The 13,365-nt window shown below is 45.7% G+C and overlaps 1 protein-coding gene across 1 annotated transcript; it reads left to right on the top strand.

The window, feature by feature from the left end:
• Positions 1-230: 230 nt before the first annotated feature.
• TFAM (transcription factor A, mitochondrial) lies at positions 231-12,992 on the top strand. Its single transcript, XM_064145018.1, has 7 exons — positions 231-328; positions 506-633; positions 4,078-4,148; positions 6,284-6,433; positions 9,321-9,416; positions 10,150-10,206; positions 12,121-12,992. The coding sequence occupies exons 1-7, from the start codon at positions 261-263 to the stop codon at positions 12,331-12,333; spliced, it is 783 nt and encodes a 260-aa protein (XP_064001088.1). The 5' UTR covers positions 231-260; the 3' UTR covers positions 12,334-12,992.
• The last annotated feature ends 373 nt before the right edge of the window (positions 12,993-13,365 follow it).

Consider the following 13,365-nt stretch of genomic DNA (forward strand, 5'->3'; position numbering starts at 1 on the left):
CGTGTAGGCAGGTGCCCGGTGGGCGAGGCGGGAGGCCGGGGCCTTCATCCTCCGGAGGGAGTCATTCTCGGGGCGCTGCGGGTGCGGCTGCGCTGAGGGGCAGCGCTGGGGTCACCTTGGCCGGGGCCTTCCTGTTTGGCGGGGCGGAAGTCCCGCCTTGCTGGCGTCACGGGGGCGGCAGCCAATGGGCTGGCCCCGCGGCGGGGGGGCGGGCACGCTCCCGCGGCGCTGGCGCTGGCGCAGGCGTGGCGGGCGGAGGCATGGCGGCGGCGCTGGCGCAGCTGGGCAGAGCCGCGGCCTTGCTGGCGGGCGCGCAGCGGGTCCTCAGGTCAGCAAGGCCGCGCGGCACGGGGGCGCGGCGGCGGGACGGGGGCGCCGGGACTGGGGGGTGCCTCTCTTCCGCCGTCCCGGGAGCCCTGGGCCGGCCTTCTGGGCGCCTGCGCTGACCTTCCCGTGGAGCGTTGCGGGCGCTGTGGCGGTAACGGGCCGCGCTTGTTGTCTGCAGGGTTGGCGGCTCAGCGGAGAAGTGCCTTTCCAGGGGGATCAGCTCCCATGAGCGCCCGAAGCGACCTCTCACCGCCTACTTTCGTTTCGTGAAAGACAATCATTTAGCTTTTAAGCAGAAAAGCCCAGGTATGAGGTCTGGGGGGTGCTGGGTGCGGCAGGACGGGCGGTTGGCTCCGGTTGGTGTGGCATGGCTTTGCGTTCAGAAGAGCAGAGTCCTGGCGTCCCGGCGGTGACAGGGCTTTTGTAGCGAACGGGCTGGCACCTCGGGTGCACATAGTGTTCTTCTGCCAGAATGTGGGGTTTAAGAGTGTGTTTAGAACTAGATTTTGCCTCGTCTGGCTAAACACTATGAAGTGCATTACCCTCATTTCATGAAATGAAAAGTGTCTCATGTTAATTGCATCCCAAATGTTGCACTCATTGCAAGTGAAGGACATTGAGGTGCTGCAGCAGGTTCAGAGAGAAAGGCGACAAAGCTGGTGAAGGATTTGGAGAATAGGTCTGGTGAGGAGCAACAGAGGGAACTGTGCTTGTTTACCCTGGAGAAGAGGATACTGAGGGGAGACCTCCTTGCGCTCGTCAACTCCCCGGAAAGGAAGTTTAAGCCAGGTGGGAGAAGGGTCTTTCCTCCCCAGTAAGAAATGATAGGACAAGAGTAAACAGCCTCACGTTGTGCCAGGGGGTTTAGGTTGGACATGGGGAACCATTTTTTCCCCAAAAGAGTTGTCAAGTCCTGGACCAGGCTGTCCTGGGCTGTGGTGAAGCCCCCATCCACGGAGGCATTTCAAAACTGTGTAGATGTGGTGCTGAAGAACATGGTTAAGGGTTGGACTCTGTGATCTTAAAGATCTCTCCCAAGTGAAACGATTCTATGATTGTGGACTTTGAAAACCCACCTGGATGCATTCCTGTGCAGACTACCCTACGTGATTGTGCTTTTGGCAGGGGGACTGCACTCAGTTATCTCTGGAGGTCTCTTCCAACCACTAATACTCTGTGATTCTGTGCATAGCATGCCAAAGGTAAATGCAATATTATCGTGCTTGCTCTATATCTATTAGTTTAGCCTTCTACACTGAGAAAGAAGTGAACATTTCTGTATAACATTAAACATGTTTGAAGAAAGCTCACCTGGGAAAGATATGTTAACAGTTAAGTGTTTTCTAGTTATTTTTAAATCTCTCTATACTTGAAATACAACTATTGTTGATTTGCTGACCACACCAAGCTGTGTGGTGCAGCAGACGTGCTGGAGGGCAGGGATGCCATCCAGAGGGACTTGGACAGGCTGCAGAGGTGGGCACAAGCCAACCTCAGGAGCTTCAACAAGACTAAGTGCAAGGTCCTGCAGCTGGGTCGAGGCAATGCCAAGCACAAATCCAGGCTGGGAAGTGAGTGGCTGGAAGGCAGCCCTGAGGAGAGGGACTTGTGGGTGCTGCTGGAGGAGAAGCTCAACAGGAGCCAGCAGTGTGCACTTGCAGCCCAGGAGGCCAACCAGATCTTGTGCTGCAGCAGGAGAAGTGTGGCCAGCAGGTGGAGGGAGGTGATTCTCCTCCTCTACTGCACTCTGCTGAGATCCCACCTGGAGTACTTCAGTTCTGGAGCCCCTGGGACAAAAGGGATGTGGAGATGCTGGAGCGTGTTCAGAGAAGGGCCTCAGGGATGATCAAAGGGCTGGAGCAGCTCTGCTGTGAGGACAGACTGAAAGAGTTAGGGCTGTTCAGTCTGCAGAAGAGGAGGCTCCCAGGTGACCTTGTGGCCTTCCAGTATCTGAAGGGGCCTCCAAAAAAGCTGGGGAGGGACTTTTTAGGCTGTTAGGTAGTGCAAGGACTAGGGGGAATGGGGCAAAGCTGGAGGTAGGGAGATTGAGGCTGGCCATGAGGAGGAAGTTGTTGAGCATGAGAGTGGTGAGAGGCTGGAATGAGTTTCCCAGGGAGGTGGTTGAGGCCCTGTCCCTGGAGTTATTTAAGGCCAGACTGGATGAGGCTGTGTGCAGCCTGATCTAGGGTAGGGTGTCCCTGCTCATGGCAGGGCGGGGTTTGAACTAGATGGTCCTTGTGGTCCTTTCTAGCCCTGACTGATTCTATGATGGAACAAACTGTGTACAATTTTATTTTGATTCCTGGTAATTTAAAGACTACATCTGTTGTATCGTCCCAGTATACATGGGAGGAGGAGTGAAGCATAGAATCGTTTAGATTGGAAAAGAACTTTTAAGATCATCAAGTCTAACCATAAACGTGTTTATAAGGAACTGTTTTTCTGTGGATAAATTTAATTGATTATCAGGAAATTAATTTACAGGCAGTGCAGTCATTCCTCTTGTCAGAGAGTAGCTGATTTTGAAAATACTACTGGATGCTAACGTTGAGTATCTACAGTCATAGTGGTCAAGCCACAGGGTAAATTTAAGTAAGGAAAACCATTTGGTAACCTGTTTTGGTTGGTAGTTGAGAAGTTCAATAGTGAAAGGCTGAGACACTGAACTTGTAGAGCTCGCCTTAGGTGCCACACCACTGTTATCACATTTCCAAAAGTTGAACCATTTGCAAAGGAGTTACGCTGTGTCTCACATGTACCTTGAGGATTTGGGGGTTTCTTGTTCCAGTAGAGTTCATGCTCAAAATCAAAACAAGGTAACGATTTGTTTCTTGTATTGTTGTCAAAGTATCATGTTTTCAGAGGTTTTAAGCTGGGTAGTTGAGCTAAAAATGTCACATCTGTCTTGTATTTTCCAGAGTTTTGGAAGTCAGGTTACTGAGAAGAGCTTAGTTCTGCTTTTTCACTGTTGAGTTGGCTGAACTTTGCATTTGAGGTGGGAGAGAGGAAGTTCTATTTTTTTTTATTTTCATATGGAGCAGAGAGAAAGCCTGGGAAGTCTTTTCCAAGAAAAGAAAAGCCTACATCATACACTTCTCCACCACCCTCAGATTTTGGAGGGGACTTTTTTTCCCTTTACAAATTCATGTCTGTCTGGAAACCTTATTAAATGCCCCTAGTGCAAGGGCCAGAGTCAAAAGGCAATTAGCTGAAACCCAAAGAAAGTTTTGGTTGTAGTTTTGTTTATGGAAGAAAGAAATTACTTTCAACCTTCATTCTGTTGAATAATATTGTAAGTAACTTTAATAAAGACTAAGCATATCTACTTTGTCAGATGGGCAAGGTCACATTACACTTGCTTTGAAGAATCTTTTCACAAAACTGACAACTGGAAATAGTACCCTTTTTTTTTTAACTACCCCCTTCCTTCTTAGCTTCCTCCATTGTGTAGCAGAAAAGGTTCTACCTCAAAATAAAAGAAGAAACTGTTCTGGAGTGGTAATAGCTGTTTGTCTTGAAATGGTGCTGAAGCTCATAACAATCTGTTTGAACTATGAGCAGTGATTATTTTTCCCTCAAGTGGTACAGTTCCCTTCAGCCACCACAGTAACTTATTTTTATGAAAGAGGAGGATGTCCATTTGTGCAGGAAAAAGATACTAGAGACTGCTTTTCTTGGGAAAAATGGAAGAAGCTTACTAAAGATGCAATATTGATCTTTCTTGTCTTGCTTTCTCGTTTTAATGTACAGAAATTAGCAACTTGGAGCTGATGAAAAAACTAGGAGGTGCTTGGAGGGAGTTGCCAGCATCACAGAAACAAGTGAGTTTGTGCCTTTGCTTGGTGCACTTTGAACTCTACAATCTTACTGGTTGTTTACTTGGGCTGATGTCCTCTGTGGCTTTTTTGTCTGCTGTTCTGTTTTTAGACAATGTGCTTCCAGTTGTTTTTAAGCAATGTGCCTAGTATGTAAGGATAAGTATTGTGAAGCTCTTCTGCTTTCATAGGCGTATATTAGGTGAAATCCCAGTTCATTTTGATGCAAGGACCATCTTTTTGCTCTGGTGATTTGAGTAGTCAGAGACCTAAATTACAGGTAACCTCCTTTTAAGGGAGTGGAGCATGTCCCTTGTGAGGAAAGGCTGAAGGAGTTGGGTCTCCTTAGCCTGGAGGAGACTGAAGAGTGACCTTATTAATTTATAAAGATGGGAAGGGCAGTGTTGGGAGGATGGAGCCAGGCTCTGCTCAGTGATGTCAATGATAGGAAAGTGGCAGTGAGTGCAAGCTGGAGTGTCAGGGGTTCCACATGAACACAAAGAAAAGCTTTTTTCCTTTGAGGGTGCTGGAGCACTGGAACAGGCTGCCCAGAGAAGTTGTGGAGTCTCCTTTTCTGTAGGCATTCAAAATGTGCCTGGATGTGTTCCTGTGTGACCTGCGCTAGGTGATAATGCTATGGCAGGAGGCTTGGACTGGATGATCTTTCGAGGTCCCTTCCAACCCCCAGTATTCTGTGGTTCTGTGTGGCTGTTTTAAAGTTCCACCTAGTTTATTTACTTACAGCTCATGAAGTTTCTTTAAAAGTGACAGTTTTGAGAAATAGTGTAAAACAGCTCAGTAACTTATAGAATCACAGAATGGCCTAGGTTGGAAAAGACTTCAGAAATCATCTATTCCAACCATCCTGCCAGGGGCAGAGATGCCTCTCAGCTGCCAGATTGCTCAAGGCCTCATCTAACCTGGCCTTGAACACCTCCAGGGAATGGGCATTCACAGCTTCTCTAGGCAGCCTACTCCAGAATCCCACCACCCTTGTTCTGAGGAACTTCTTCCTAAGATCCAGTCTTAAACCTACTCTCCCTCAGCTTAAAACCAATCCCCCTAGTCCTATCTCTAGACACCCTTATGAAAAATCCCTCTGCAGCCTTTCAGTAGGTTCTCTTCAGGTACTGCAAAGCACCTCTAAGGTCCCCCCCCAGAATCTTTTTTCCAGGCTGAACAACCTACCTCAGCCTATCCTCATACCAGAGGTGCCAATCATTGCTGAATATAAGTGCCATTTGCAATCAAGTAATGATTATTATTCCTTGATTGCAGTAGCAATTAAACCCAGTTAAGAACTAACAGGAGTCTTCTGTGATATCTCTGTTCAGTAGAACAGAAGTGTTCTTATATTCCCTATGGATGTCTGACTCTGTGTGCCTTAGCATAAACCAGGCCTTTTCATTTGCATGTCTGAAATGGAGAGATGGATGGTGATTATTTAGATCTACCTGGGTGCTTGGTAGCTTGGATCAGCTCTTCTTGGTGCCCTCATACCATGGCCATGATCTTATGATGCTTCTGTAACTGGTATTGGCCAGGGTAGGAATGCATTTGGTGATTGCATATATAGTGGCTATACACACTTCAAGTTTCAGCTTTTCCTTCTTCTGTGGAAAAGTTATTATTGTTTTGAGCTGCATCTCAAGATCTGTGGGGGCTGGTCTCCCTACCGTCAGGTGATGTAAGAGAGGAATTGGCCTGAAATTGTACCAGGGGAGGTTTATTTAGGTTGGATATTAGGAACAATTTGTTTCCTGAAGGAGTGGTCAGGCATTGGAACAGGCAGCAGGGGAAGTGGTGGAATTGCAATCCCTGGAGATGTTCAAAAAATGTGTGGACATGGCACTTTGGGACATAGCTTTATGGCCATGGTGGTCTTAGGTTGACAGTTGGACTTAGTGATCTTGGAGGTCTTTTTCAACTGAAACAATTCTGTGATTCATCTGCTCATATCAAAATTAACAGAGACAATTCATGGAAGAGCCCAGTTTTGGAATCTGGGTTCCTGGATGTCCATTTGGCTCATGGAATTGCTACTTTGCTTCAAAAATCTAGTCCAGGGAAGTTCTCTGATCATCTTTTTGGTGCTTTAGCTTGCTTAACTGTCAGGTCTAAGGCTGGTGATTGTCATGCAGGTTTATGAGGAAGCTCAAAAGACAGACTGGCAAAAATACAAAGAGCAGATGGCTGTCTATCAGGCACAACTAACTCCAGCCCAGACTGCAGCTTTGAAAGAAGAAAGAAGACGACGACTGGCAAAAAGAAGATCAGTCAGAGTAAAAAGAGTAAGTGTTTTGAAGTTCCAGGTGTCTGTGTCTCAAGGAATCTGAAGTCTTATTTGTCTAGTATACCCAGCAGAGGCAACACATGTTTAGAAATATAGAAGCAGCTCTCAGAATAAGAACTAACACACCACAAACTCAAAATGCAGAAGCCACCCCGAATTAAACTAATTCCTGGTGTCAGCAGTGGGTTTAGTGGCTTTTCTGTGATGGAAGACCAAAACTGGAACATACTTTTGTGCTTCTCTATGGTTTTTGTCTTCTTATCCTTAGGAGCAGTAGGTAATAAAAGACATTTGAACCAGTGATACTGTATTTGTTTGCAAGGCCACACAGAAATGGCTTTTCAGTAAGTATCTCTCACTTCAGTGGCCCCTGTGAGGTAGTAGCTGTTTGAAGTAGTGGGTTTTTTCCTGCCTTTCTTTGGATTCTGCTACTTTGTTGACTGTGCAGCTGCTGACATGTTGAATTAGGGCTGTATAGAGGCACGTCCTGTTGGTATCCTTTATCAACTTATACAGATCACCGTCCCTGTTCCCTTTTAACTGGTTTATAAATCCTGAGAGACAGAACCACCTGTAAAGGTCCAGTGACAACATCAGTTGAAGTGGTTACTTAGAGCTTGTTCATTAAATTGCTGATGTGATGTTGCACTTACTGGCAGAAGTGAAATTAACTTGGTTTAAAAGACACCCCACCACCACCTGTGCTGATTTGAGGCTACTTGGAATATTTTAATGAGTTGTGATGGTTTGGGTGTTCCCTGCCCCCCCCCACTTAAGTAAAATCACCCAGACTAGGCTCAATCGATCTGGAAATTGAATGAAGCTTTATATTTACAGCTTAGCACAATATACAAGCAGATATTTACGATATATACAGCTATAGACAGAAATAGACAAGTTAAAAAGGTAATACAGAAACACAACTCCCCTCCCAGAAACCAGAGTCCCCAGGAGGGGCTCCCAACCACCCTTCCGCCTTCTCCTCACCCCTCTACCTTACCCCAGCCTTTGCTTTACGCTCAAGGTGAGTTTGAAGGGTCGGCTAGGGGGATTATGGAGCAGAAGGATTAGTCACACAGACAGCAGGTTAGGTTAGAGAGAAGTGCATGCAGCTCCAGAGACAGAGACTCAACTGCCTTATCTATGCTTATGTTCTTGTTCTTATCCATCCCAGCAAGCCTATGAGTGCAGCAGACATCACCATTGTTTTCCTTTTCACAGCCTATCATCTAATTCTTCTCACCAAAATATCCCAGTAGCTTCAAACTAGCATATAAGTGAAATTAGATCACTGGCTGTGAAAGAGAAAAATAATAGTGCTGTCTATACTACCCATTGGATTGCTGAGAGAGAAAACCACAAAATAATAACCAAGTGTCTCATCCTGTGGCTTGCTGTTTGCTGGGTAACTATCTCTGCCTCAATCTGTGTAACCAGATCTAATCATTCTCCTTCTAATCTCTTGTCACTTTTTGCATCTCACCTCTGCTTTCTCTGCAAAGGTTCATCACGTAAGCTTTCTGAGATAAGGCAGGGGTGGGAAGAAAGGGTTAGTTAAGAGCCCTCCTGGGCAGTCTTGCTGATCGGGAGGGGTTTTGAATTTCTGTATTGCTTTTAACTTGTATATAATTGTAAATACCTGTATCTGTTGTGTATATATGCTTGAAAATAGGTGCCCTGCTGTAAATATAGCTTCATATTAACTTCCAGACGTCTGAGTTAGCCTGGTGATTCCAAGTGGGGAGAGGGAAACTCCCAAACCATGTCACCACCCCTTACAGGAAGCTTTTAATCCAAACAATTCTGCTGATCCTTTTTACAGTGTGGCAGATAGGACAAGGGAGGTTATTCTTCCCTTGTACTCAACACTGGTCAGGCCACACCTTGAGTACTGTGTCCAGTTCTGGGCTACTCAGTTTGAGAGAGATATTGAGATACTGGAACATGTCCAGAGAAGGGCAGCGAAGCTGGTGAAACGCCTGGAGCACAATCCCTATGAGGGGAGGCTGAGGGAGCTGGGGGTGTGCAGCCTGCAGAAGAGGAGGCTCAGGGCTGACCTCATTGCTGTCTACAACTCCCTGAAGGGAAGTTGTAGCAAGGTGGGAGTTGGTCTCTTCTGCCAGGTAAGCAGCAACAGAACAAGGAGACACAGTCTCAAGTTGTGCTGGGGGAGGTCTAGGCTGGATGTTAGGAGGAAGTTGTTGTCAGAGAGAGTGATTGGCCTTGAAATGGGCTGCCCAGGGAGGTGGTGAAGTTGCTGTCCCTGAAGGTGTTGAAGCAAAGCCTGGATGAGGCACTTAGTGCCATGGTCTAGTTGACTGGATAGGGCTGGGTGCTAGGTTGGACTGGATGATCTTGGAGGTCTCTTCCAACCTGGTTGATTTTAGGGTTCTATCAGATGTGATCACATCTGTAGTTTGCTGTATTTTCCCTCTCTCACCATCATCCCTGTACGCAAAGTGTTCTGACAGCAGGAACCTAGTTCTGTTTCTCTGGAAATATGACTCTGCTGCACCTTCTCACCTCCCTCAAAGCTGGGTGGCTGCCCTGGTGTATTTCACACCAGAAACCAAAGCCATACGAAGATTGTAGAAATCCTGTCATCGTGACTTTCTTACCGAGTGCCATTTACTACAGTCTTTGGTTTCTGGAGGACTTAGCTGAACTAAGAATCACTTTAAAGTGGGTTTTTTTGTGTGTCCATAAAAATTGAATTTGCCAGGTTTTCTTAACTTAGTGCTTAGTGAGAGCACCTGGACATGTACAGCCCAGTTTACAGAACAGAACACCCAAAAATGAGGTTTGCATAAAGAGAAATGGTAAATTTAGTTTTGTGAAAACGCATACTTCATCAATTGAGTTACTTTTTCTTCTGTGTTTTAAAGGAATTGTCTATACTTGGAAAACCTAAAAGACCTCGTAATGCTTTCAACATCTTTCTGTCAGAAAAATTTCAAGAAAGCCAGGGAATTTCACCTGTGGTAAGTCTGGAAAGCTTACAGAAAATCTGTTCCAGATTCTGTCATTTCCAAAGAAGCTGCTCAAAGTTCAGTTCTAGATTTTTGTCTTGGTTTTACCTTCTTAGGATATGGTGACCTGGCTGGACTGCTGGTGGCTTGTCCTAAACAAACAGCTCTTTGGCTATATAAACTTAAAGCATTTGTGCTGTTTTTTGCATATCATTGTTACATACTTCATCTCTTCTTTCTACTTTGCTGTAGTGCAGACACACATTCATTTTTCATGTGGTTGTGGTGGGTTTCACGTTGGCTTATACTTCGCTTTCATTAGCATGGTCACCTCATTGCTGTCTACAACTACCTGAAGGAAGGCTCTAGCCAGGTGGGGTTGGTCTCTTCTGCCAGGCAAGCAGCAACAGAAGAAGGGGACACAGCCTCAAGTTGTGCTGGGGGAGGTCTAGGCTGAATGTTAGGAGGAAGTTGTTGGCAGAGAGAGTGATTGGCATTGGAATGGGCTGCCCAGGGAGGTGGTGGAGTTGCCATCTGTGAAGGTGTTGAAGCAAAGCCTGGGTAAGGCACTTAGTGCCATGGTCTAGTTGACTGGCTAGGGCTGGGTGTAAGGTTGGACTGGATGAGCTTGGAGGTGTCTTCCAACCTGGTTGATTCTGTGGTTCTGTGATTTCATGGGTAACCTTCTGTGGTCAGGCTGATGTTAAATCAGGCCTAATGTATTCATGTGTTCTGTGTCCTGTAGGCAAAACTGAAGCACGTATATGACACCTGGCTTAAACTGTCCACTTCTCAAAAGCAGGTATGTCCCATGATTTGTGTGAGGCTCTGACCTAATCAGAAAAAGAACAGCTTGAGTCAGACATTACTAAATTAATCCAAAATCTTGAACTTGGTTGCTCAAAATGCAACACCAAAGAAAATGCTCTGAGGTGGTGTTTATGTGTCTTGAGGAAGTAGTCATGACTTTTTTTCCAGCAGTGGCAATTCCTTCTACTGTACTGATGAGATGTGGATCAATAGGAAAGGATGGGAATTCTCTATGCCTGGAAATGATTGTTGAGCAGCATCTAGGGAGGAAGGAGGAATAAATGGCAACAATTAGATTTTTCTTCTTCCTAGTAATATAAATCATATTTTTAATTGCCAGCATAGTAATTTGCTGCTCGTATAAAGGCTTTGGAGAGGTAAAGCAAGAGACTGTGTGCACATGATTTGTACATTTCATCTGTTAATTTTGCCCGTCTTGAGGGGTAGTTTCCTGTCACCATTCTCACTGTGCTGGAGTATGAACCAGCAGATGGGTAAATGATATTTGGAGGACCCCTATGCTGAAACCTAGCCTGACCTTCTGGGTTCACAAATGTTCTGTGTCTCACTGTGCTTCCTCCTGAGTGCCTATCTCCAGGTTGTTATGAACATGTGGGTTTCTACCTGTTCTTCAGAAAAATAATTTGAAGTAAGTCTGCAGAAATACTTATTCCAGTGCCATACAAGGCAGCTCTCTCAAGCTAATACTCAAATAAAAAGCTTTAGTTGTTAGTAGCAGTATCGAAAACTGGGGAGGGACATTTTAAAAGGACTTGTAGTGAAGAGAGGGAATGGATTGAAGCTTGAGGGACTGGATATTAGCAAGAAATACTTTACAGTGAGGCTGGTGAGACACTGAAACAGATTGCCCAGGGAGTCTGGATTTCCCCTCCCTGGAGATGTTCAAGGCCAGGTTGGACAGGGCCTTGAGCCTTGAGCAACCTGGTTTAGTGAGAGATGTCCCTGCCCCATGGCAGGGGGGGTTGGAACTAGCTGACCTTTAAGGTCCCTTCTAACCCAAAGCATTCTGTGATTCTGTGAATAGGTTTCTTATTCAGGAATGATAACCTGTAATCATAATGTAATGCTAAGGTTTTTTATTTCTGTGGGATTATTATTTTTTTTTCATTTCTAGAGGTGCAAGTGTGCCTGGAGTCACAGGGCCTGTTCTAAGATAGTAGGCTAAACGTGAGCCAGCAGTGTGCCCAGGTGGCCAAGAGAGCCAATGGCATCCTGGCCTGGATCAGGAAGAGTGTGGCCAGTAGGACGAGGGAGGTTATTCTTCCCCTGTGCTCAGCACTGCTGAGGCCACACCTTGAGTGCTTTGTCCAGTTTTGAGCTCCTCAATTGAAGAGAGATGTTGAGGTGCTGGAAGGTGTCCAGAGAAGGGCAACGAAGCTGGTGAAACGCTTGGAACACATTCCCTATGAGGAGAGGCTGAGGGAGCTGGGTGTGTGCAGCCTGCAGAAGAGGAGGCTCAGGGCAGACCTCATTGCTGTCTACAACTGCCTGAAGGGAGGCTGTAGCCAGGTGGGGTTGGTCTCTTCTCCCACGCAACCAGCAACAGAACAAAGGAACACAGTCTCAAGTTGTGCCAGGGGAGGTCTAGGCTGGATGTTAGGAGGAAGTTGTTGGCAGAGAGAGTGATTGGCATTGGAATGGGCTGCCCAGGGAGTTGGTGGAGTTGCCATCCCTGGAGGTGTTGAAGCAAAGCCTGGATGAGGCACTTAGTGCCATGGTCTAGTGGACTGGATAGGTCTGGGTGCTAGGTTGGTGTGGATGATTTTGGAGGTCTCTTTCAACCTGGTTGATTCTATGATTATTTGTGTTGGAGAGGAGGATGCAACATGGCAGTTACCCTGATCAAAGGCCCTTCCCTAGCTGTTGGTACCAAATTTTCTTCCAGCCATACCTGCAGCTTGCTGAAGACGATAAGGTTCGGTATGTAAATGAAATGAAGTCATGGGAAGCAAAAATGGTCGAAATTGGACGTGAAGACCTGGTACGTTCTGGAAAGCAAAAACAAAAACCCAAAACTGCTGAGACTGCAAAGACAGCTCAAAGAGCCAAAGCTTCCCCACAGGACACCAAAGCCAAGTTAAAAAAATCAGAAGAATAAAGTGGTTACGTATTTTATATTTAATGTCCTTTGGTTGTCATGTCTTTTCTCCTGCTGTGTTAGTGCTGTGGTGAGCATTAGCTCACTGGAGCATGATGAAGTAAGAGAGGATTTGGTGTCTCTTGGAAATGATTGAAATAATTACTGCAGGTGTAACCTGAGCTATTCCACAATAACCGGTTAATCAAGCTGTGAACAAGTGATACTGACATCAGCAGAGCTCTCCAATAATGGTAGATAACAGCCAGCTTTTATAAAGTATTTTTTACAGGAGCCAGAATATTCTATGTTACCACCTAAATTCTGTAAATAAGCTGAAAACTGAGGCACTGCTGTTGTGTTTTATTCCCTCCATGATACCAGTAGTGAAATGTTCTGCAGTTCAACAAAAGAAATGTAAAATAGGAACTTTTATGCATCTGTCTTTTTGTACCTGCCAATCCGTGTATACCACTGATGCCACATTTCATTAAAGACTATATAAGTTTTGTATGAATGTATCTTTAGTGGACCTTTATTTCCTTGGGTTTGTTTGGATACGTGCAAACACTTTGGCAGTCCTGTTGTCACATTTAGGAGACAGCCTGGAAAGAGAAGAAAATATGTGAACTGTTAGAACTTTGAGTTCTGATGCAATAAATAGGTGTTTTGAAGAGGTACTTGGGTTTTGGTTTTTTCCTGGGGTCTGTGTGTCTGAATGAAAAATCTCACAGATTTTGAAGTATCTTGTTAGAAGGAAGGGAAACTTTTTCAGTAGTTGGTGGCTTTCATCTGTCCTGAGTGACACACAAAAGCCAGCAAAGCTGCTTGTTAGCCAGTAGGAAGTGGAAAGCCAAACAGGATTACATTGCCTTTTCCTTTATGTTTAATTTACTAATAGTTACTGTCTCTGAGTGCACCTGGCTTTTTTCCTTTGCAGGAGGCTTTAGCTCATGAGTAGACTGCTCAGCATGTCCCTGAGAGAGAGCAATTGCATGCATTCAGAAGTGTGGCCAGCAAGTCGAGGGAGGTTCTCTTGTCTCTCGTCCCTAG

This window comes from Pogoniulus pusillus, chromosome 6 (assembly GCF_015220805.1).
Source record: "Pogoniulus pusillus isolate bPogPus1 chromosome 6, bPogPus1.pri, whole genome shotgun sequence".
NCBI lineage: Eukaryota > Metazoa > Chordata > Aves > Piciformes > Lybiidae > Pogoniulus > Pogoniulus pusillus.